Here is a 24,224-nt window from a genome sequence, read left to right as displayed (position 1 = left end):
GTGGTCTTATGTTTTTCATGTATCCTGTGGAGTGACAATCAATGTAGAAGCTTAACAAGCTATCACTTTAAACATTACACATATAAATGTCATAGAATGCCTACTTATATGCAGAATATTGATATTAACACATCTACTTATTTATTTAAAATATTTAATAAGTAATACATGGCTGAGGAAAAAATTACATGCTGAAGGCCATCCCCTCTTCCTGTATAGGAAGACCATGCAATGTTGGTTACTTCCCTGTGTATCCTTGTAGTGACCTCATTTGAATGTTTCTGTGCTTTTCCTGAGGCATGTGTGATGCATATGGTTTCCCAGTGGCTCAGTGGGAAAGAATCTGCTTACAATGCAGGAGCTGCAGGAGATGCTAGTACGCTAGTACGAACTCTGGGTCTGGAAGATTCCATGGAGAAGGGCTTGGCAACCCACTCCAGTATTCTTGCCTGGAGAATTCCATGGACAGAGGAGCCTGAGGGGTTACAGTCATTGGGGTAACAAACTGGGACATGACTGAAGTGACTTAGCACAGCACGTGTGATGCATGTGAGAATGTATTTTGAATATATACGTACATATATACGTATATATGAAACACATATATATTCTCTTTTGCAATTATGCTTATAGCGTAAGTACTTTTTCTCCCATATCTCTGTTTTTTTCTCAATTCTCATATAGCAGTCTCAAGTGCTATTTCCTATGGGTTGTTTTCTTCACCTTTAACCTGTGATCCGTTGTTGTGCATCAGCAAGGTCTTGTTTGTTTTCAGCTTGGCCTTCATTTCTCTTGTGGCTTTACCTTTTTTCTCTGCTGCTTATCTGAGCTCTACCTGCTAATATTTAATCATTTATTTCTCACTCACCCTTGGCTTTATTATTTCAACATGGTGTTTATTTCACTGTCTTTTAGGAAATACTTTATTCTGACTTTTTTCTGTTGAATGCTTTCTAAGTGCCTCTTGCTTTTCCTTTTCCTTGTGTTTTTTGTTTGCTTGTTTATTTGTTTGCTTTCATGTAATAAAGTGTCCTTCGTGGGACTTGGAATGGTTCCTTCCTAACGAAGGCTCATCTCTGAATGATTTGAGATCCTTCTGGACTTGCCTTTATGCCTTTACAGACAGTCTTCTGGGAGGAGAGGCCACAACCAGAATAACAGGAATTCTCAGTAGGACACAGGCTGTGTAAATAGTTCTTTTAGTTTTAATTCATCCAAGCCAAGGAAGATGTCTGCAGAGTGGCTCACAGTTCAGTCTCAGTTTTCTTTGCTTCTCCGATGACAAGTTGCCAATAGGCATTGCCTTTGATTCCTTACTCAACCCTGCCTTCCCTGTGTCTTGAAACTTCAGGGCAATTAGGCCCTGCCTATAGCCCACACACCCACTTCTGACTGTTGCAAAGACTGATTTTTCGATTCTTGGATATGCACCTGAGGAGGTGTTCTTCACATTCACGCGGTAGGAGTTGCATGAGTCGTAGGTGCCTGGCAACAGGAAGACCTCAGGGGTAGCTTTGTGTGCTGTTCTTCTGTGTTTCCCACGTTGTTTAGTTTTGATTTGCCTGTTTTCGAGAGTGTTCTTCACTGGATTTTCTGAGATGTGCATTGAGGACATCTTCTCTCTGAGTTTTCCCAACATCTGAGAGTTATTTCTCTTTTTGTGGGGAGAGTTTTCTGTTCTTTCATTCTTTTTTTTTAATTGAAGAAATTTAAGATGTTTTCCTTTTGGTGGCTGAGAGTGGGATTACTTTCACGATTCTTGTACTCCCTGTTTGGTTTAAGGCAATTTCTAAGAAGGAGAGATTCTTGTTTCCTCCATTTGGTTATGTTCAGAAGTCTCTCATTCTTATATTTATATTTAAAACACATAGCATTTAAAATATTAAGCAATAATTGATACTAGAAATATTACTTTTCCTTTCTTGCACTGCATAGAAACTATTGGGTTCAATGAAGACATCATTGTGCTCAGGGCCCTCACTTTTCTGAGCCTTTTGGGGGTCATCTGAAAGTTGTCTACAATACATCAGATTTACCATCATCAGAAATTTCATTCCCAAATATATTAGTGTTCTTCTCAGTGGAATAACCTTCTTACTACTACTTCTTTACTACTTTAGTCAAAATCTGTATCATTGGAAGTCCAATGGATACAATGAGAGAGAATAGTATGTAAACAGACATGTACCAGTCTCCCAGATTAAATACTGACCCATGTTTCTCCGTATTATCTCATCTAATTCCCCTACTTCTCCTACTGAAATCTTCTACTTTTTGTTGATGTATCTTCAAGAAAATTAAGACATTAAGTCACTTCACTTAATATTTGCATACATGCCTAAGTAAGAATGACTTTTTAATCTAACTATATAACAGTTTTATATCAATAGCAACAGTTGCTTCGTAATGAAACTGAATGCCCATTTATGTTCACACTTTTCTGATTATTTCAAAGATGTCTTTTTATGCTGGTTTACTTGAAGCAACATCCTAACTAGATTCTTGGGTCTCTTAAGATTCTTTCATACTGTAATAGATCCCTTTTGAATGCCATTCATCTGTGGACAATTGTTTTTATTTTTATTTCTCTCTAGTATATCTACACTCTGGATTTGGTTCATTGTTTCCTGTTGGTGTCACATAACTTCTAACCCCAGTTTTTCTTGTGTACTAGTTCTATGGGCAAATTAGATTTATTCCATTGTTTCAGGAAAAATTATGTCCCAGCTGGTCCTATGTACCTTATATTGCATGAAATTGTGAGGCACATAATACTAGCTGTCCAGTTTAGTGATATTAAGACTGATCTGTAGTTTAATTGTATTTCCAGCCTTGTCCCTCCATTAAAAAGTGCCAAGTAAATCTGTCATCTAATATTTTAACATTCATTGGTCAATTCCCACATTGACTATTTCTTTAGATGTTGCAAATTCACAATTTTGAATTTAATATCCATCCTCTGCATTTATCAACTGGGAGTCATCTATAAAGATGGAATCTTTAGTGTTTACTCTTTAGATAACCTAGTATATATATTATTCAGACAGGAAAGGCAGAATAAGTGCTTCTTTCTTGTACTTTTGAAGTTTTTATAATACTGATTTGGGACCACAGTACTTTCCAAATGCAATCAAGGAAGTTTTGCTTGTTATTTTGGTTTTATATAATTATAACTCACGGTTGAAAAAACATATCTGATATGTTTCAGTCCATTGCAGGCATTAATCCTTTTGGTGCATAAACCATCCCATTTTAGGCCACTTGAGTTCTTCAGATTGGCTCCTGCATCTTTTTGACAGGACCCCATTGGACTCTGAAAGCTTCTTTGTTGACAGGGACAATTGTCTCAAGGTTATCTTATACTTATCTCACAACAGACATGGAATTAGCCATTTCTGTGAGTAGCTCTGGTGTCTTTACTGGGAAGTGATATTTATAAGCTAGAATTTTCATGCTATGCATGCTTTTCATTACTGGATTCTTCTAGATTTGAAGTCTTTTTCAAAAGACAGAGGTTGAAATATGTAAAACCTTCTTAGAAAATACTTAAATCAGAAGTTTGTAGCTATATTTCAAGTTTTAATAGAAGAAAACAGAATGATTTTATAACTGTATTTATTTTACTAGATTTGAAAAGCTTAGCTCTGAATGACATATTACTTATTTGCTCTATTCTACAACAAACCTATGATAGTAGCAAAATAACAGTACTAATATTAAGACAAAAGAAAGGTCTACTAAATGCAATTTCTAATTTCTTTGTGGTTACACTCTCCATGTGCTATGAAGAAAATCAGACTAGGCAAGAGGAATGGAGAGACAGACAACGGGGGTGAAGGGAAACTTTCATGAGAATCCAGATAAACTCTAGCCTTGCAGTTGCAAACAGAAGCAGGAAAGAAAGGTCTTCCATTATTCATTTTGATGGAGAGGAGTTTCTTAAGTGAGAGAGTACAGATACAGATGGCAATGGGGCTCAAGAAGGGGCTCTATAGTTACATGTGGAGTCTGGGGACAGTAAGACTGTTGGGAAATAACACATCTGAGTGGACCAGCCTCCAAGACCTAAAGAGGATGGTTTTCCTCCCCTACTCACTTTCTAGTGCTAAAGAAATACCCTTGGAGTCCAGTAGGTGACAGCCTTGAAGAGAAAGGATGACCCAGAGAAAGTCATGGTCCAAGGGATCCAGCTGCTGTCAGAGATGGACTCCTTAACCCCTTTTTCCTCCCATCCTGAGGTCTACTGTTAGCTTTTCTCAAGGCCAAGTATAATGAAGAGTTAGCTATCATGGGAGCCCATAGGGATGCCTCCTGGTGCATGCAGCAGGCAGAGCAATCAGGACCTGTAGAAATGTTCCCTCCTCTTGCTGTGCTGAACCCTCTGCCCCCACCATGAGCTGTGATGTCATTCATTAATCTATGCTGGAGATTCTAGCCAACATAGCTAAAATCTACCTTGTATGGCTTGCAAGTGATCATTCTGGATCACAGAGGATTCAGATAAGGTGAATTTTGGATATAGCTTCTAAATGGAAAAAATTCTTCTATTTGAGGTCGTTATTTAAAAGATATATTTTCTGTATTTTCCAGGTGTACAGACCCGATATTGAAGGAGGCAATTGGCCAGCCTCCTTAGGAGTCAAATCCAGTATCTAACCACCTTTGGTACTACTGATTCTTTCCTTGCTTCAGAAACAAGTCTTTGCTGTTTCAAAAGAAATACGTTTCTTCTTATTCAGTCCTCAATGGGCAAAAGAAATCAGTCTGAAAGTTTTAATCTCATGCACCTTAATCAAGAGATTGAATCTTTTCTTCCTTAATACCAGAAAGTGTAACCACATTTAATCCCAGATGTCATAGAATGAGGACATTGTGGGGACTACACTCTTTTGAAATAACAAGGTTCGACATCAGAAAATTTAGAAAGTACACAACTTAAAAAAAGACAGAAATGGAGTTAAAATCAACACGAGATTATCAATATTATTTTTACATAAGTCATTCAATAATTTCTCTGTATCTCTGTCCCTCCAACTGTCTTTCTGTTTCTTTGTGACTCTTTCTCTACCTTTCTTGCTTTATGATTTTGTGTGAAAATTAGTTTAGTAAAAAATACAGATGATACCTTGAGCCCCATAGCTTAAGTGTTCTTCATAATAGCTACTTTTCATTTAGTCATGTGTCTCTTTAGACCCTCTTTGGGTAACACACTTTGTTAGATTTTTCTTGTCTTCATGACCTAGAAAGCTTTGAGGAACTCTGCCCAGGTGTTTTGTAGATGTCCAAAATTGGGCTTTTTCTAATGCTGTCTCGTGAATAGACTAGAGTTATGGTGTTTGGGAGGAAGACCACAGAGGTGTCCTGCACTTCTCATCACATCATATCAAGATACATGCTATGAAAAAAACTTATTACTGTTGGTATTAGCCTTGATCACCTGGCCGAGGAAGTGTTTGATTAATTTCTCTGCAGTAAAGTCACTCTTTCCCCCCCAGTTTTAGACTGTACTCTTTGGAAGGAGTTCTTTGTGCCCAGCCCCCACAGCAGGGAGTACTTATTTACTCCTTCTTTGAATGGGAACCACATATGTAACTAAAGGAAATTCTTTTGCCTGAGACTTGACAATCATCCCTTATTAATTAATTTAGTTAACCACATTCACATCAGTAGGTTCCACTGTTGTGGTCCTTTAATGGACCAGAACTTGGGGGTACAGAGTTGACCGATAAGAAAGTGAAAGGAGGGAGAAAAGAGGCTGATATTCCCTGGTTTACACAGTATGCGAATATAACTCTAGGACAAAGAGCTAGCACCGTCTACATAGGCTCAGGGCACCCTCTTGAAGAGATCTTGAAAGCCTGGGCAAGTAAGTAGACACGGTGGACACCTGTGCTCCGTGGAAGCAGCCTGAAAGGGAGAGGGGGAGAGAGCAAGCGAGAGAGAAAGACACGGGGACCAGTGCTCTCATGGAACAAAGGTGTTTATTTAACATATTATGGGCATATATATACTCTCTTACAAGATAGCCCTTTTTAGCAGAGACAGGGATCAAAAATCTAACAAGTCATCCAGAAAGCCAGAGGCTAGAATCATTCTCAACAGAGGGGGTTGTAAAAGTTACTTTACATAACAGAAGAGAAGAGAGTTGTAAATGGCTGCTGTTCACCGTATGGAATTTCCATACGAATGAGATACATGAATTTCTATTATCCCCAAAAGCTGGCTTGCCAGCTCTCTGGCACCTGTATTCAGGTGCTGTTAAGAAACATAGAATTCATGGAAGACTGAAAACAGCACACAGGAAGCCTCCTGTTAAATGTATCCTGACATTCCAAGAATAATTATTTCACAATTTGTGTTTTATTCCAATACATTATGTTCTATCTATTTATTTATGGCTCACGTTGTTCCACTTTGTCTACTAAGAGTTCTTACAATGTCTTTTTTGACTATTTCTTCACTTTTTGGCACTAAAAGATGCTCCAAGGTCATTTTTGTATATATTTCACCTCATTCCTAGAATCTCCTTGACTTCTAGAATCTCCTGTATCTCCTTGATTCCTCAGAAGGGAACTTTAATGCCTAAAGGTATTAGATGGAATTCTCCAGAGGTATAAACCTGGAATTAGAGACACCGACAAAACAGTGACTGGCTCTCAGGAAGAAGATGACTGATCTACCTTGCACTGTATCCTGACATCTCCTTTCCCATTCATAGAAGTCAAAGGAAGCCAAGACACAGCTGAGAGAGGTTTCAAGACCACGTCTTTGGAGCAGCAAAGACTCGACTTCTTCGAGTCTCTGTGAGAGGCTTTTGGGGTGAGGAAGAAGGCCTTCCCATTCCTATTTTGTCTGCACACTTCAAAAAATTAGCACCTGCATTTTGTTTCTGAGCGTGTGGATCCTCAAATTGACCAGTGTTTCCAATATTTCCTGGTAGAAAGTTTATTGGGATTCATATCCAAGAGGTACAAGTTCTTGCATTTGTACTGTTTTCCTCAGGATACATTGCTAGAAGCATACTTTCAATTCAGGAATGTGGGCATTTGAATTACTCCTGATACATGTTGTCAGGCACAGTTCCTTGGTCATGAGGCATTTAAAAATATATCAACCATTTTACCCTCTAGTCAATGTTCTTCTGATCTAATTAGACTGTAATATGATTCTCTGAGGATGATGAGTGACAACAGGTACAGAAAGAGGTAGAATCATAGAGACAAGCCAGAGAAACTGAACTGCTGAGACCGGATTTGAGCAGTAAAACCAGTCTTTACTATGATGATGGAATCAGATCTCTTCCAGTCCACATGCCAAAGTGTTCTGGGAGGACTGCTGAGCATCAGGATGCTAAACTGCTGTTTCTTGAATTTATCTAAACAAGGAGAGTGAAGCACATGAGGACTGGGCATATGCTTCATTCCCGAGAAGGCATTTATCAGATGAAAACCTCAAGAACCACTGGTGACAAAGAAAGGCTATATGAAACCGCACATTATATTATAAATCTGCTTTATTTAGCAATACAAGTGAGAAACGAGCAGAGGAAGCATCACAGGGATACAAACCCTGTACATCAAAGAACCAGTAACTTGTACTTTAATGATCACTGCAAGGGAGGAACACAACACCTCTGAGATGGGACCTCCTGGGACAGTAGAAAGCAAGTGGGATTGCCCTGCTATGGAGTAGGACCCAAGCGGTGACCTCCCAATGCTGAACAATGGAACCTCATGGGTAGCAGGTTTTGGGAGAGAGAAGATGAGGGCACTCAGTAGCTTCAGTTCTAACTCAAGGAGTAAGAGAAGAAGGGAGCAAAAGAGAGGAAGTAATTGGAGGAGAGGGCAGTGAAGCTGGAGAGGGAGCCTGACACATTGTGGGAGCTTGAGCCCATGACAGGACTTCAGTGCTTGTAGCTCTTCTTGCTGGAGGAGGAGGAGGTGGTGGTGTATTTGATGGTGGAACTGCTGCCCCCAGAGGAGCCGAAGCCACCCCCTATGAGTCTGCCACTGCCAGAACTGAAGCCACCTCCAAGGCTGTGACCGCTGCTGTAGGAGTAGCCACTTCCTCCGCCTACGCCTAAGCCACTGCCGAGACCGCTGGCACCGCCATAGCCGCTGGCACCGCCATAGCCACCAGAGACGGTGGACTGCACCACGGCTGTGGAGGCAAAGGGACAAGGTCAGGACAAGATGGTGAGCTCACTTTGCCACACAGAATCCAGTCAGAGGGACACAAGGGCAAGGAATGGGGGCAGGTGAAGATACTTACAGATGTTGACTTGCCCAACGCCTTCCCCACTCAGCCTAGGAGAGAGAAGACACAGCCATGATGAGACCCAGAGCCACAGCTGGGTGGCTGTGGGAAACCTCCGAGTGAGGAGAATCCCCAGGAACCTGCCTTCAAAGTGCTCTTCTGGGAGTAGCACTATAACCACCACTAGCGTGCCTTCCACTTGGGCTCATTGGCTGGACTTCTTGGAGATGGAGCCAGATGATTGAGGATGTTGTGTGAGTTACTCACCTGCACTCCTCGCCTTCCAGCAGCTTCCTATAGGTGGCAATCTCCACATCCAGGGCCAGCTTGACATTCATGAGCTCCTGGTACTCCTTCAGCAGCCGTGCCATGTCCTGCTTGGCCTTCTGCAGGGCATCCTCCAGGTCAGTCAGCTTGCTCCTGGCGTCCTTGAGGGCCAGCTCCCCACGCTGCTCAGCGTCGGCAATGGCGGATTGCAGGCTGGCGCACTAGAGGGGAAGAGGGGCAGATGAACCTGCATCTGGACTCCAGGGGAGAAGAATCATAGTTCTACTTTCCCAGGGAGGAAGAGCTCTAGGGCCCAGATCTCATGGAAATGGAGGTTTGATTCTTTTTGTCCAATCTTTCTCCAAACTTCAAACCTTAACTAGTCTCAGTGTCCCTAATGAAAACCTATTCCCCTCTGTGTTAACCACACCAATGAGGATGGGGTTGGGAGATGCCACAGCAGAATAAAGCCAGGGGACATGGAAAGAAAGGGACTTACTGCCTTGTTTTGAATGTTGACAGTTTGGTTAAGTTTATGTGGATGTATAATAACTTATACAAAACCACAAACATTCTCACTGAGAAGACGATTTCATCTCGAACTCTTGAGACCTTGCCTTCCTCCCACTTTACAGTCTTGGATAACCCTCATTTGTCCTGTGCATTTTCTCAGCTTCTTTTTCATATTGAATCTGAGCACATTTACAGTAGTCTTCCTCACACTTTCTGACCTGAAATTTTCTTTGCCTACATGTGTCTTGCATTTCCAAATCAATCATTCCCCTTACAGAATCTCGTTTTAATGCCTCCAGACTGTATCTTTGTCCCACTGACCAGTGGGAATTGGTCTGTCCTGAGTTTGTTTCCTGCTTGTAAGTTGGGCTCCATATCTCTAACCTGAAGGAGCTCTTCTTGCTTTTCCCTCAGTGCCTAGAAATTTCCCACATGATAGTTGATGATACCTGATGGTCTAGGAAGTAAACAATGTTTTTCTGCTCTATGGACCCCTCCATACCTGCTTCTTGACATGGTCGATCTCAGATCTCAGCCTCTGGATCACGCGGTTGATCTCAGAGATCTCCTGCTTGGTGTTGCGCAGGTCATCCCCGTGTCTGCCCGCTGTCACCTGCAGCTCCTCGTACTATAAACAAGAGGGAGACAAAGTGGTGTCCCTGGGCTTCACAGGACACTAATCAAGGCTTTCTCAAATCAAAAGTAATGGTTTCTCCACAAGGCATTATATGAAAATTGGTGTTACTAGGTCATTGACACTGTGTACCCATCACATACCATCCTTGGTAGTACCACTGACTGACCAGTTCTCTTCAGGCCAAGCAATGTTCTATACTGTTGCTGAGAACCAGCATCAGGGTAAATCTAAAGCAAAGATCACTCTTCCTTTATCTACAGTAGCTTTTGTCCTACATTTGGGTCTTTGACCTGCTAGACTTGGACATAATTACCCAAAAGATCTACCCTGTTAGTTCAGGGTACATGTCTTTGGAGAGGTCCCCCACTTCTTAGTTGTAGCTTCCCCACTGAAGTCTATAGCTTCATTGATGTTCTCAGAAGAGGCACAGGGATTCTTCATCAGCTGCCACCTCACCACTCACCTTGGACTGGTACCAGGACTCAGCCTCAGCCCGGCTCCTCTGAGCAATCTCCTCATATTGGGCTTTGACTTCAGCGATGATGCTGTCCAGGTCCAGGTTGCGGTTGTTGTCCATGGAGAGGACCACAGAAGTGTCTGAGATGTGGGTTTGCATCTGAGCCAGTTCCTGCAGAATAAGAGATCATCCAATCATCTTTGGTCATGCCGTTTAGAGAGGTACCTAGACCAAAGATATTCCACTCTTCACAAATCTCTTTAAAGGCAATAAAACAGAATGTGGAGAGATACTTACAGCATCATAGAAGGTTCTTAGGAAGTTGATCTCATCTGTGAGAGCGTCTACCTTGGCTTGTAGTTCAACCTTGTTCATGTAAGCAGCATCCACATCCTGGGGAAGAAGCCAACAGGCTGGGATCAGATGAGCCCTCCTGCCCAGTCTGCTCCTCTTTTAGTCTCCCTAATTACACTTTTCTCAGAGTCCTCCCCTTTAGCAAGGAAACCTGAACCCCTGATCTGACTCATCTCACCTTCTTCAGATTCACAAATTCATTCTCTGCTGCTGTGCGCTTGTTGATTTCATCTTCATATCTGGAATTAGAAAGGATAAAATTTAATTGAGTCAGAGGTGAAGATGATATAGAAAAGACAGCTTGGAATTTCAGCTTCCCAGAATGGATATATGCAAATGGGACTTTCCTGCCAGTAAGCTTTAAAGATGAATTTTGTGGTCACTATATTATTTACTCCATTACTCTCCCCATCTACCTGCATGGCCCTTATGTTTTCCAGAGTTTGTGTTTAGGTAAGAATTGTGGTTTCATTTTCATGAACATGTTTTACTAAGATCATGCCCTCATTTGAACCTGATCATATAATTAGCTTGAAATGTGGGCTTCAGGAAACTGAGCCTTTTTGTCTCCTGTAACTCACTTGTTCTTGAAGTCCTCCACCGTGTCCTGCATTCCCCTGAGCTCTGAGTCCAGACGGCCTCTCTCCCCAATGATACTATCTAGCTGTCTCCTGAGGTTGTTGATGTACTGCTCAAACAAAGGCTCCAGGTTCTGCCTCACGGTCTTGGTACCCTGCTCCTGCAGCAGGGTCCACTTGGTGTCCAGGACCTTGTTCTGCTGCTCCAGGAATCGGACCTGCAGGAAGACAAGATGGTTATCTGTGAGTTGACAAGTCCACAGGCTGATCTGGTGGTCCTGGCTGCTAGGCTGCTCCAGAGCCTGTACAGAGGCTGACAGTTGTGCTCCCCTGACTTTTTAGCTTCACACCACACAGGTCTCATGGCCAAGTTTCCCCAGGGAGCTGTCAGATGTTCCCTCCCTCTCAATTCTGGAGACATCCATCAGTGACTTTTCACCTTTCTGTTCTTCCTTTTGATAAGCACAATCACAAATGTAATTTTAAAATAATATTTCTCTCATATATTGCACAGAGGTTTTTAAAGATCATATCTCAGTTAAAGGGATGTTAAAATGTCTATAATCTAATGATTAAATTCCAATCCTATTAATAATTGGATTTAATCCTGTTTCTTATTTAGAGTATGAGTCCCTCTAAAATAAACTCTCTTAGTGGTTATGATCTGGTTCTACAAGTTGAGTATTTCTATGGGTATTCACATATTTTTGAGTCTTTTCCCCCTGGAATTTCCTTTTCTTAAAATATTTTCTTTCCTTCTGCCCCTACACCCACCAGCTCAACTAAGGCTGAAGTACATTTTCCACTGTAATTCCCTTTTTAATTTCTTACACTGTTCAACAGATCAAGCTAACTCATTCCATTCTTTCATTTCATTTCTTTGCTTCAGGATTATCAAGAATTGTGAATGCTTCCCTCACGATTATGGAAGACATTTAAGGGATCATTAGTTGTAAATGGTTACCATCACCTTCTGCCTGTGGTCCACATGAAGCCTGCCCTGCATCCCAGTGGAGAGCTAGCCTGAGTTCCCTCTCTCTTGAATACCCTGAGGCTCCCTCTGGTAGGACATTGGTTGGGCCTCTCTTGGGCGCTCTGTAATCCCCGTGGGAAGGGCAGGTGCTCCCGGCTCACCTTGTCGATGAAGGAGGCAAACTTGTTGTTGAGGGTCTTGATCTGCTCCCTCTCCTCAGTCCTCACCCGCTGGATGGTGGGGTCGATTTGCAGGTTGAGGGGAGTCAGGAGACTCTGGTTGACGGTGACTTCTTGGATGCCTCCAGGGGGGCACACAGGGAAGCCAGGACCACCGAAGCCTCCAAAGCCAGCTCCACCACCGAGCCCAAAGCCACTACCAGCCCCAGCACCGAAACCAAATCCACTCCCGGCTCCACCTCCAAAGCCATAGCCAACTCCAATTCTGCCACCATATCCACCACCGATGGCACAGCTGCCCCCTGCGATGGAGATCCTCTTGGAGCCCCCCAGGCCATAGAGGCTGCGGCTGCCAAAGCCAGCTCCTCCACACACTCCAGCGAGGCCGCCACTGCCCCTGGAGCGGGACAGGGACACGCTGCTGAAGCCAGAGCGGCAGACCCCAGGGACTCTGGCTGAGCCGGCACTGAAGCCCCTGCGGCTGCTGCTTTGGGTCTTCACGGTGGATTTGTAAGACATGGTTCCTGAAGAAGAATAGGTTGAGAAGGGTGTGAGAGGTGGAGGGCAGAGCTGAGAGGAGCAGATCTATGAGAGGAGCTTCCCGGCAGCAGCTTATATATGGAAAAAATGGGCCGGGCTCAATCCTGGAAGGTGAGCCTGCAGATTGGGAAGGGCTGGGCTTTACAAATAGTGAGATCACCCCCTGCCTCTAGAAAGGTATGAAGTATGAATATTGGTTCTTTGGCTTCCTTTAGTCATGGAGAAATTCTTCTGGCTTCTAGCCTTGACTTGATCCCAACACAATACCACTGGATGTAAATTCACTGAAGTCATGAGTTAGTCATGATCGCAAACAAAGGAGACAAGGAGCTGATCTGTGATAATTGTCCCCTCCTTCTGCTTACTCAGACACTCTTCTCTGTGCCCCCTTCCCACACAGGTTTTCTCCTCCACTCACACCACCCTTCCCATCAGGTTGAACTGTCTCTGAGGACTAATAGGCATTTGCCCCGTGGTCTGAGCAAGAAGTGGCTTGCGGTGGTTTTTGGCCATGTTTGAACATGTCCTTCTGGATCTCCTGGTTGCCTTCCTGGTGGCCTGGTCTGGGAATTGGGGGCTACTTTGGGGACATGACCCTCCTTTGAAAGGCAAGAGGGACAAAGGAGATGAGTTGTTACAGCATAAGAGCAACCTTGTCTTGTGTGGAATTGGCAGTTTCATGATACAGGATAAGAGATCACCCAAGCCCACCCTGCCCAAAGAGCTGACTTCTCATGGTTTCTGCCCTTGCCTGCACCTTCCTCCCAAAGTGTTTGCTTTCCCATTGAGCTGGTGACTGCGTACAAATTTTTTCCTACCAATGGAATTCATAGACACCCTTTTCTCCAGTTTTTTGGAATGTTCACTTAGAGCTTAATTTTAAGAATCTAAAATGAGTAGGACAAAAATCATTAAGGGAATTCACTGAATTTATATGCTCATAGATTCTGACATTTCTCAGGAGTCAAGATCAGACACCTTAATGGAGTGTGTACAGAAAGTAGAGGGGCATATAGAAACAGTGAATCATAAAAATGTGTCTTTACAGGTGTGATGATGTCGCAAGTAACTTTCAAATTTATATTCCTAATCTCAGTGCTTGAAATCTTAAATCTCCAGACACATTCTTAGAGAGAGGGAAGGCTGTCAAGTGATCATGGTGTTTGGTTTAAGGGGGAAGGAGATTCATTGTTTTGGTCCATAGATTAAGTACTATGGAGGAGTATTGAGAGCAATTGTAGACAGGGTGTTTTATAAGACTATCTGGTTAAATGGATAGCCAGGGGAGGAAAGACAAACTCCCACACTGAGATGAGCCTGAGAAAAGCTCTTGTGACTATTTTACAAGCAATTCAATCTCTCCAGTGTTATGGAGGCAGTTTCCAGGGGAGTAGGGCATTCCGTACCCAAAGAGGTGCTTATTCAGCGTCTGGCAGGAAAGAGATACCTTCTCAAGGCCATGGAAGCAGCTCCTCTTCCTCCACCCTGGTTGCACAATGCCTTACCAAGAAGTATTCTTCCACCCAATTCTGAGAAAGAAGTTTTCCTTCCCATGGCATGGTGTTCTGAGCTACTTTCTTGGGATAGAGTCTTTAGGCTTGGCAAGGATGAGGCCAGGAGGGGTAGGAAGGGCTAGCAAGTCAAGTTGGAACAACATCCTGTTTTTTTCAATGCCCTGTTGTCTATGTCAATGTCCCATGTCTGTTTCTGCTTTCACCTTGTAACAGAAGAGTTGAGTAGTGGTGGCAACAGAATGGTATATGACCAGCAAAGGTTAAAAGATTTATTAGATGGCCCTTTAAAGGAAAATTTGCCAACCCCTGGCTAAGAGCAAGAGCTCTTGAGACAATGAAGGTATTTAGGTTCACAGGCTCCTGTGTGTCTTTATGCAAATTACTCATTTTTAGAGCTGTAAACTGGGGATGAAAATAGGACCTATCTCACAGTGCTGTGAGGATTATATGAAATAATTCATGTAAAGGTCTTTGCACTCTGCGTGTGTGTAAGTTCTCAATGAAGATGAGCTAATATCATCATTATAATGGAAGTATGAAGAATCTTGGTGTGTTCAAGGATCCACAAGAAGCTTTAAGAACTGAACACAGAAGCAGCCTGTAAGTGTCTAGGGAGGGGAAGAAAATGCAACCAGCATTGCCGGTTTGTACCACATTAGTAAGGACCAAAAGCCACAGATAAAAGTTTGCTGAGTGTTGCCAGAGGCCATGCAGAGGCATGAGATCAGAAGTATGATTTACAAGCTTGCTGGCACTCACTGCAGCAGTCAGAGGAGAGTTCTACTCCAGAGCGGATGAGGCTCCCAGCCCAAGGGACTGAAAGAAAACCGGTGGTCAGAGGGAGGGAGAATCCGAGTCCTTGGAAGAAGCTTGGCAGGCTGCCCTCTCCTTCCTGTGGAGTCAAGTTCCCCTGTGCCACCCTCTGCTGGGTCCTTGTCTGGGCTGTGCACACTGGAATAGGCTTCTATCAAACAGCATAGGTGATCAGATTTGTCTGTTCCTCTTTTAGGACTAAGTGTGTGTCTTTTCCAGGGTGGGAGCAGACTCACCCTCAAATGAAGTATATAATTCAATTGCAGAAGGAACCTCACATTCACTTCAAGAACTGAACACAGGAGCAGCCTGTACGTGTCTATGAAGGGGGAGAAAATGCAACCAGCATTGCCGGTTTGTGCCACGTTAGTAAGGGGCCTATCAGAGGATGATTTAACTTCAACATATTATCCAATGAGAATTTTGGCCTGTGTGCTAGATAGCACCAGCAGTGTAAAGCATAGTGTTTCTTTCATTTTCTGACACAAGTATGTCTCCTACCAGTAGATGTATAAGTCATTTATATATATATATACACGTATATATATATACGTGTATATATATATATACATGTATATATATATGTTCTAATATGCTATATATATATATGCTCTAATATGCTATATATGTGTTCTAATATACTATATTAGATTACTATATTAGAACATATATATGCTCTAATATATACTCTCTCTATGTGTATATATGTCCTAATATATATAAAGTCTTTTTTCCCCCCAAATCTCCATCACCACCTGCCAGGGAATGATGTCCTGGGAACCAGTTCCAGGGACCCTGACCCTGAGTGAGGTCTGCTGACAGGGCTCATGAGAGATGATGAAGGCTCCTGAGACCGTGGAGGGGGCCTTCTTAATCAGTAGAAATTGATCAGAGGTCAGACAAGAAATTCAGTGGAGGAGGGGAGTCAGAGAGCAGAGACCCTGTGACAGATCCATTCCTGTCCCTCTTTTCCCAGTCCCACTACCCTTATAAGGTCAAGTTTGAGCTTGGTTCACTTGCCCCTGATTTTCTCTGTCTTTGTCTGGGTGTGGGAGGGGCCCTGTGTCCCCTAACCATTTTCAGACTGCCTGCTGGACTAAACTGTACCTCTTTCCTCCTCTCAAGTCTGGTCCTCTGCGCTCTTCCCCTGCTTTAGTGCCCAGGAGAGGGTTGTATTCATAGGCAGTGGGGACCCACTGGATGGTTAGAGAAGTGACTTCCCAGATGAAATCTCCTTGGTGATCCTGAATCATGTCCCATAATGGAGCCTAGGGGAGTTATATTTTCCCAGAGGAGCAGGGTAGGGAAGCCAGACAGTCGTAATAAGATGAAAACAAAGAGTGATCGTTCAGGCAACTATGTGAGAGAAACTAAAGCAAAGCAGCATGAGTAACTCTGACAATAGCCAGCCTCCTCCTCAGCAGGCTGCCAAGTCCAGGCTCTACTCTGTGCCCAGGGAGCCTCCATCCAGGCTGGTGCTGTCTTTGAATGGCCATGGAATGAGGAAGGCTTTTGTTCTAGGATCCAGGGATTAACTTGTGTGTACTCTTTGCATTTTTTTCCCAGCATGGAGAAAGGTTAGAGGGATCCCCTGAAGCCTGAGCCCATGGCAAGTCTGCATCAAGAGGATTTACTTTGTCTTTCTGCCTCCCTGGGTGGAGCTGACAGATGAGAAGGAGGAACAGGCCATTGTCACATTCCATCAAAAGCTCAAGACTAAGTGCCTAATCCTGCAAACTCCAGAGTAGGATTCCTAATCTTAATCCTACAAACCCCAATGCGGGATGATATCCTTCCAAAGAAACCCCAGACATAATCCTGTCCCTGGGGAGCACCCATTGAAAGAGAAACACATGCAGCCACATGTGTGAAGGATGGAGACAGGAGCACTGTTGCTGATCAGGGTTCTTGGCCTCCTTAATCAGTAGAAACTGATCAGAGGTCAGACAAGAAATTCAGGCAAGGCTTTCCTGGGGCTCCTACTGCAGCAGGGAAGAATGAAAACAAGTAATAGGTTTCCTTGTTAGCCCAGGGGGCAGCTGGTTTCTTAAACAGAGTGAGAGTAGGGGTGTGTCCAGGGGTCCGGCCTGAGGGGTGGCTTGGGTGGTTTGCCTCCCTCGCTTCTGGTGATGTTGTATGCAGAGAGCACGCACACTCTACTTTTGCTCTAGGTTTTCAGAAGTGGCAGTTGGGGTGTGTTTTTGGTTTTTTTGTATCTAGTTGTTCATAATTTGCCTCAACTGCCCACGTGCACAGTTATTTTTAATCTCTTTTAGTTTCTTTGTATTTTGTTGCCATGGAAGCTGTTTGTCCAGGTGCAAACAAAGGGTCCCGGGTCCCAGGTCCCAGCCTGCCTCAGCACCAAAGTTGGAGTGGAAAGTGCAGCCTTCTATGATATACAGAGTGGTTCAGAAAATACTGAAACTTTCAAAATTATGTTACTTAGCAACCAGGCTGTTTATGAACATGTATGGTAGAACATCCCCCTTCTCAATTTTCACACCCACAGACCACCCATATTTGGCAGAGAACACAATGGAAAGGTCACATATCTGGATATGATATCTGCGTGGCTTTATCCACGGCTGCAGATAGTTTCTGTCAACTCCTTCTTCCAGCAGGATGGGGCTCAACCATAGGTTGATCTTGGGGCCCAGAGATGATGGAGAAACACCTCCACCATGCTCAGTGGGATGCTCAGTTCAAAGTATTGACTTCTGGAACTGCGGTCCCAAATCCTGAGATGTTACTCCACATGACTTCTAGTGGGATAAGTCAAGAACCTTGTATTTTTCCGACCTCTTCCTCATAGCCTGGAGGAGATGAAGGGAAGCATTGTGGCTGCCATTTCAACAACCAAAAGTAATATGCAGCAAAAGGTCTGGAATGAATTGGGGTGCAATATTAGCTTATAGAATTGGGGCATGTCATGTGCCCTGAGGGACACAAATTTGTACAGTTATAGAAAAAAAAAAAAACCTGATTATTCCCTTCAACTGATTTTAGTACATGTTCTTATAAAACCTAGTTACTGAGTTATATATTTTTGAAAGTTTCCATTTCTTTTCAACTCGCCCTGTACAATATCCTATACTGGTATTGGGTAGGTATTTGCACTTGAAAGTGTAAGTCAGGGATAAGTACATCGTTGTGCTGGGACTGAAGGGCATATTTGGATGAAGAGACAACCACTGGCTTTCCTAATCAATGTGGGGAAACTAGTTGGAGGAGGAGCAATGGATACCTTGTGAGTGAGGCACTTTGATGCTCTGAGGCAATAGTGAATCTAGAGATGAGAAGTGTTTAAGAGAAGCTGTAAGGATGGGGAGAGAACAGGCTGAACTCCAGGGCTAGTGTGGAACATGGGTAGGATAAGCAGCAAAAAAGAGCATGGATGCTCCTTCATCATGTGTCCTCAGTTCTCAGTAAGAACAGGGGTTAAAGAGTCAAGCCAGGGCTCCAAGGGGGACCAGGAAAGTGTCCAGGAACTCACCAGTGAACTAGTTTCTTACTCTCTCCACCACCTCCCTCACATGCCTATCTCCCTTCTTATTTCTGCCTCCTCTTTGAGCTTCTGGTTTTCACCTCCTCGCTTCTGCAGCAGCCACCTCACTACACTATGTTATTAAAAGAAAAGTATAGTTGGGTGAAAATACTCCAACACTTTAATAAGACACACCAAATATCTGACTCAAATAACATGATCGGATGAGATGCCACCTTATGCCTGATGTCTTACTACCTCTGTCTTCTGATTAAACTCCCTTTCTTTTAGTACAGGGAAAATATTGATTAATTGTGAATGTACTGGATAATCCCTCCTACCAATTCAGGATGATCTGGAGTAATTCTTACCTCCCAAAAAAAATTTATCTCAAAATCATCTGAATGTCCTAGAAAGTAAGCATGCCTCCATCTCTTCTGAGATTTCTTGGCATTCAGTGGCTACTTCCATTTGTTAATCCTTTATAATCTCACTTTAAGCCTGGGGTTGGAATTAGTGACAGATCAAGTCTGCACAACTAACATTGCACAGGAGGCCTCAGGGAGATCTGATACATTTAACTTCCTTCCGTTTTTCCTCTGCTCTTCCCTCAGCCACTCCCAGCAAATACCCTGGATTTTCCTGATAGGCCCAGAAGAGCGCTTAAGATGGCTAGAAAAGGTTGGACTCTGTGGCAGAAATTGTTGATTTGGCTAGTCTAGATTCCATTCCCAATTTACTTTTTTCTTTCCATTTCCCCTTTAGAAATTTGAAACATGAAATATTCTTTGTCTTAAAATCTGTTTGTTTCTTGAGGTATAATTTGTATACAGTGAAAAAGCACAGAACTCAAGTGTAGTGTTCAATCAATTTTGACAAATTTGCACACTTCGGTATCCACACAATATCAAGATATATAACATCTCCATTTCTCCAGAAAATTCTTTTGTGCCCTTTCTCTTTAAGCCCACTGCCCCTGAACAATCACTGTCTTGATGTTTACACATTGAATTAATTTTATTTTAGAATTTTATATAAATGGAATCATACAGCCTATACTTCTGTATTTATAAATATATATGTATATATTTGTGTGTCTAGATTTTTCAGTCGACAAAACGTTTTTGAGATTCATCCAAATGGCTGTGAATATTGGTAGTTCATCCTTTTTTTATTGCTGAGTAAAGTACCATTGTATGAACAAACCACAGTTTCTTTACCCGTTTTGACAGACAGCTTCCTAAAATACTTCCAGTTTGAAGTTACCTTCCATAAAACAGTCTTTGTGTTGACATACATTTTCATTTTGCTTAAATAAATATCTAGGAATATGGTTGCATCAACAGTAAATGTACAACCAGTCCAGCCAGGCACATGATATGTGTACATAACCAGAACCGTAGTAAATCCCATTCCTCTCTGTCTCTCTCTGTCTCTGTCTCTCTCTCTCTCAAATACACACACACACAAGTAAATGTCTATGTTTTCTAAAACGATTGAATCATTTTTAAAATACACTTTAATTTTTAGAGCTGTTTTAGGTTCACAGCAAAATTGAGCTTAAAGTACAGAGTTCCCATATAGTCCCTGCCCCTTCACATGCATAGCCTTCCCCACTATCAACATCCCACATCAGAGTGGTACATTTTTTACAGGGGATGAATCTATACTGCTATACACATCACATACTGATTTTCATGTGAACAAAACTTCAGCTCACTTGGATAAATGCTAATTCGTGCAATTGCTGGGGTGCACGGTAAGAGTATGTTTTTTAAGAAATGCCCAAACTGACTCCAATGTGGCTGTATCATTTTGCATTCCCGCCAACAGTGAATGAGAGTTCTCATTCTACATCCTGAACAGCATTTGGTATTCTCAGGGTTTTGGATTTTTACCATTCTAGTGAGTGTGAAGTAGTGTCTCATTATTTTAATTTTAATTTCCCTAATGAAATGTGATGTGGGCATTTTTTTATATGCTTATTTGCCATCTGTATATTTTCTTTGGTGAAGTATCTGCTAAGATCTTTAGCCTATTTTCTAATTGGGTTATTAGTTTTCTTATTGTTGAGTTTCAAGAGCTCTTTATGTTTCAGATAACAGTCTTTTTAAAGGATATGTATTTTGCAGATATTTTCTCCTAGTTTGTGGCTTGATTTCTCATTCTATTGACAGTATCTTTTGCAGAGCAGAAGGTTTTACTTTTTTTTAACCCTTTAAATTTTTTATTTTGTATTGGGGGTATAGCCAGTTATCTGCTACTCATTTCTGATTTATTTATATTTTTGATATGAATATAGATTGTACAATTTCATTCTTTCTACTCTGATGAATGTTGACAGCTTCTAAGCCCCACCCATCCTCCTTCCTCTTCTACCTACACGTGAGAAAACTGGTAAGAAAGCCCAGGTGATCCCTCCTTTGTAACTAGTGGAAATTTTGAAGTATGTGCGGTTCCTTGGCCTGGCCCCATTCCTAATCACCGTAAAAAACCCACTCTGGTCTCTTTTAAACAATAGCGAACCCGCTTGGGAGGCCTGCCCTGCTCTTTCCAGAAAGCCCTGTTATGTGAGTAATGTCATTTTCATACCGTCTGTGTGTGTGTGTGTGAGGTCATCAGTCTCAACAGTGGAACTACATTTTGAGTGAGGGTGTTCACAATAATTGGTGTTGTGAGCAAGATGTCTAGATGATGACTGCTATCACTGGGATCTCTTTTCTTGTTTTGGCTTGCAGCATGGCAATACGCACTTGGAGCTGCTGCATTCTGACTAGTGGGCTCTTTGAGCTGTGTTGCCACCTTCTGTCAAGCTTGCACTTGAGCTGTACTGCTTTGTGCTCCATTTACTGAATTCTATCACAACCTCTGTTATAGACTTAGCTGACCTATATCAGAAGCTTCAGTCATTGTCATTTGGAGACAATTATGGGACGGGAGCCCTCCTTAAAGTGTCATGTGTCTCAGCCCAGACCTATCTGTATGTCTCATATTGAATTGTGTTTCTTGATTCCTTTATGAACAATGACTGACGCCAAGCTCAAGGGAATGACTCTTGTCCTGTGAAGACTTTTGAGTGTCTTAAGCAGGTGTTGGCCCGCATTCTATGAAGTACTCAGGGGAAAGACTGTGCAATATATGATCCTATCAGGTGATCACTCATTGGGTGGAAGAGCAATTACACTGTAACATACTGAGACCACACTTTTAAAGGCAAATAGTGTACGAGAACCCTACAAAATGCTTTGCTGCTGCTGCTGCTGCCTATGCCTCTGTTGCCAAGAAAATCCTCTTCTTGCATTTGTATTTCCCCGTATACAAAATTGTATTTTCCCAAGGAAAATACATTGGGCTCCCTGGTGGCACAATTAAGGGGTTAAACAAACTGTGGGAAAAGTCTCAAACACTGATGATACTGATTTGAGGCCTTCTGAAGAAGAAATTTATAGATATGAGCAGGGTAGCAAGAATTCCTCTCATAAGTAAATCTAGTAATCTTAGAAAAGAGAGGGGGCATGGCAAGGGAGGGAAGAGGTAAGTGGGAGGAGAGGGAAGGAGAGAGGGAGGAAGGAAAGAGGAAGGAAGAGAATCAGAGTGAGGAAGCAAGGAAAGAAATAAACCTGAAAACAGGGGGAGGAAACAAACAAACAAACAAAATATGCACACACAATTTGATCCAATTGGAAATCCAAAATTTACAAAAAGAATTTATACATCAAAAAGATCAAAAGGGATGTGTACTGGCTCTGCACCTCTACCACATAGGTTCTAAATTGACTTTAATGTCTGCTGAAATACACCAGTTGGCCAGTCTTCATGGCCTTAATCCATCAGTTCAGTTCAGTTCAGTCGCTCAGTCGTGTCCAATCATGAACTCCTTATTGCCAAATTCAGACTTAAATTGAAGAAAGTAGGAAAAACCACTAGACCATTCAGGTATGACCTAAATCAAATCCCTCGTGATTATACAGTGGAAGTGAGAAATAGATTTAGGGGACTAGATCTGATAGACAGAGTGCCTGATGAACTATGGATGGAGGTTCGTGACATTGTACAGGAGACAGGGATCAAGACCATCCTCATGGAAAAGAAATGCAAAAAAGGAAAACGGCTGTCTGAGGAGGCCTTACAAATAGCTGTGAAAAGACGAGAAGTGAAAAGCAAAGGAAAAAAGGAAAGATATTCCCACTTGAATGCAGAGTTCCAAAGAATAGCAAGGAGGGATAAGAAAGCCTTCCTCCGTGATCAGTGCAAAGAAATAGAGGAAAACAACAGAATGGGCCTTAATCCATACTGGAGCTCAAATTATACTGGTAATCTCACTAAATTTAAACAAGTTTCCCCTGTAATCTTGAAGAAGTTATTGAACACCAAAGAGAGAGCAAACAAGTACGCCTCACCTTAATCATCAGAACTACTGACTTACCTCAATTTCACATGATTTTACCACTCATTGCTCCCCACCCCCAATATATCTCACAGTAGTCATGGACACTCTGATCCAATGAGCAACACACTAAAATTAAATTAAATCCTGACACTTAAAAATCGGTTTGTCACAATAGGACTCCATGGACTTTTGGGTATAGTTAATATGCTCCAGTGTAAATGAAAACAGGGCCTTCAAAAAAGTGAAACCCATTATAGGGAATATATTTAGAGAAGGGGTGATTATGACCACTGTTTCTCCATTCAACAACTCAGTTTGGCCTATTTTTAAACTCGGAAAGAATAAAGATGCCTCACAGTGAGTTACCAAAACCCTAATGCCATTGTCATACCTGTTAAGGTCCCTACCCAATATTTTTGAAATTGTTGGCTCTGTTCAATCAGCAAGTGGTAAATATTTCACTCTTGTGGATTTGGCTGATAAATGTTCTGTTCAGTACCCATTGCAATAGCCTCTTTGTCACAGTGCTTTCATCTCTGAAGGGGCACAATCCCTCTCCCCCCACATGCTGGTGGGGTACCTCAGCAACCCTACCATCACACACAGTCTTTGCAGGCAAGATCTTAAATGCATACCAGGAGCACAGGCATGACATTGCACTGATGAATTCCTGTTTGAAGAGATTCATTAAACACCCTCATTCAGGATCAGCAAAGACAAGCTCTTGAAAAGAGGATGGGCCATGATCCCACACATAGTGCAAATTCTGACCACCTCCATTAAATTTCTGAAATTATTTGCTAATCTGAGGGCCACTGCATCCCTGACACTATTAAGTAACTATAAGCTATTGACCCTGTAAGCACCCACATTATTAGAACAGGACCAACATCTATAAAAAGTATCTATATGACTTTTGGAGGCTTCAAGGCAACAAATTCCTTATTTTGCAAATTTGACTTAAGCCAATTTGCAAAATCAGCCCACCTTGAATGGGCCCCCCTCCAACAAACAGCTCTACAATCTATACAAGCTACAAGTCAAGGAAGCTTCCCCTTCAAGCCCTCCAGAGACTCCTTCATCCTAGAGGCTTTAGCATCCACCTCTCGTGCCTCCTGGAGTCTCTGGACCACCCACAATGGTCACTTTCCTTTCAAGCCCATTCTGTCCCCCTGTGAATCAAAGGAACCAATCACATCTGGACAGATGGACCCTCAGTGTATCTCTAGGTCGGTTGTAGATCTTGAAAAAACAGTTCTTCCCAACCGC

General features: G+C 42.5%; 1 protein-coding gene across 1 annotated transcript; it reads right to left on the bottom strand.

The window, feature by feature from the left end:
- Positions 1-7,495: 7,495 nt before the first annotated feature.
- Positions 7,496-12,804, bottom strand: LOC145544987 (keratin, type II cytoskeletal 6A-like). Its single transcript, XM_081588485.1, has 9 exons — positions 12,197-12,804; positions 11,066-11,280; positions 10,663-10,723; positions 10,428-10,523; positions 10,137-10,301; positions 9,539-9,664; positions 8,524-8,744; positions 8,272-8,306; positions 7,496-8,160 (listed from the first exon to the last, which is right to left on the bottom strand). Exons 1-9 carry the CDS (start codon positions 12,731-12,733, stop codon positions 7,904-7,906), a joined length of 1,713 nt encoding a protein of 570 aa, XP_081444611.1. The 5' UTR covers positions 12,734-12,804; the 3' UTR covers positions 7,496-7,903.
- Positions 12,805-24,224: the final 11,420 nt, after the last annotated feature.

Source organism: Giraffa tippelskirchi, chromosome 4, assembly GCF_054371585.1.
Source record: "Giraffa tippelskirchi isolate mGirTip1 chromosome 4, T2T-mGirTip1v1.2.pri, whole genome shotgun sequence".
NCBI lineage: Eukaryota > Metazoa > Chordata > Mammalia > Artiodactyla > Giraffidae > Giraffa > Giraffa tippelskirchi.
The sequence above is the reverse complement of the archived record's forward strand: the minus strand, read 5'-3'. Positions and strand labels throughout refer to the sequence as shown.

Bases quoted from the DNA above. Each gene is read 5' to 3' on its own strand.
- LOC145544987 (XM_081588485.1), bottom strand. From the start codon at position 12,733: ATGTCTTACAAATCCACCGTGAAGACCCAAAGCAGCAGCCGCAGGGGC. The intron at 11,281-12,196 runs GTGAGCCGGGAG...GTCTTCCTGCAG, and splicing joins TTGCCTCCTTCATCGACAAG to GTCCGATTCCTGGAGCAGCA. The intron at 10,724-11,065 runs GTGAGTTACAGG...TTCTAATTCCAG, and splicing joins GTGGAGGACTTCAAGAACAA to ATATGAAGATGAAATCAACA.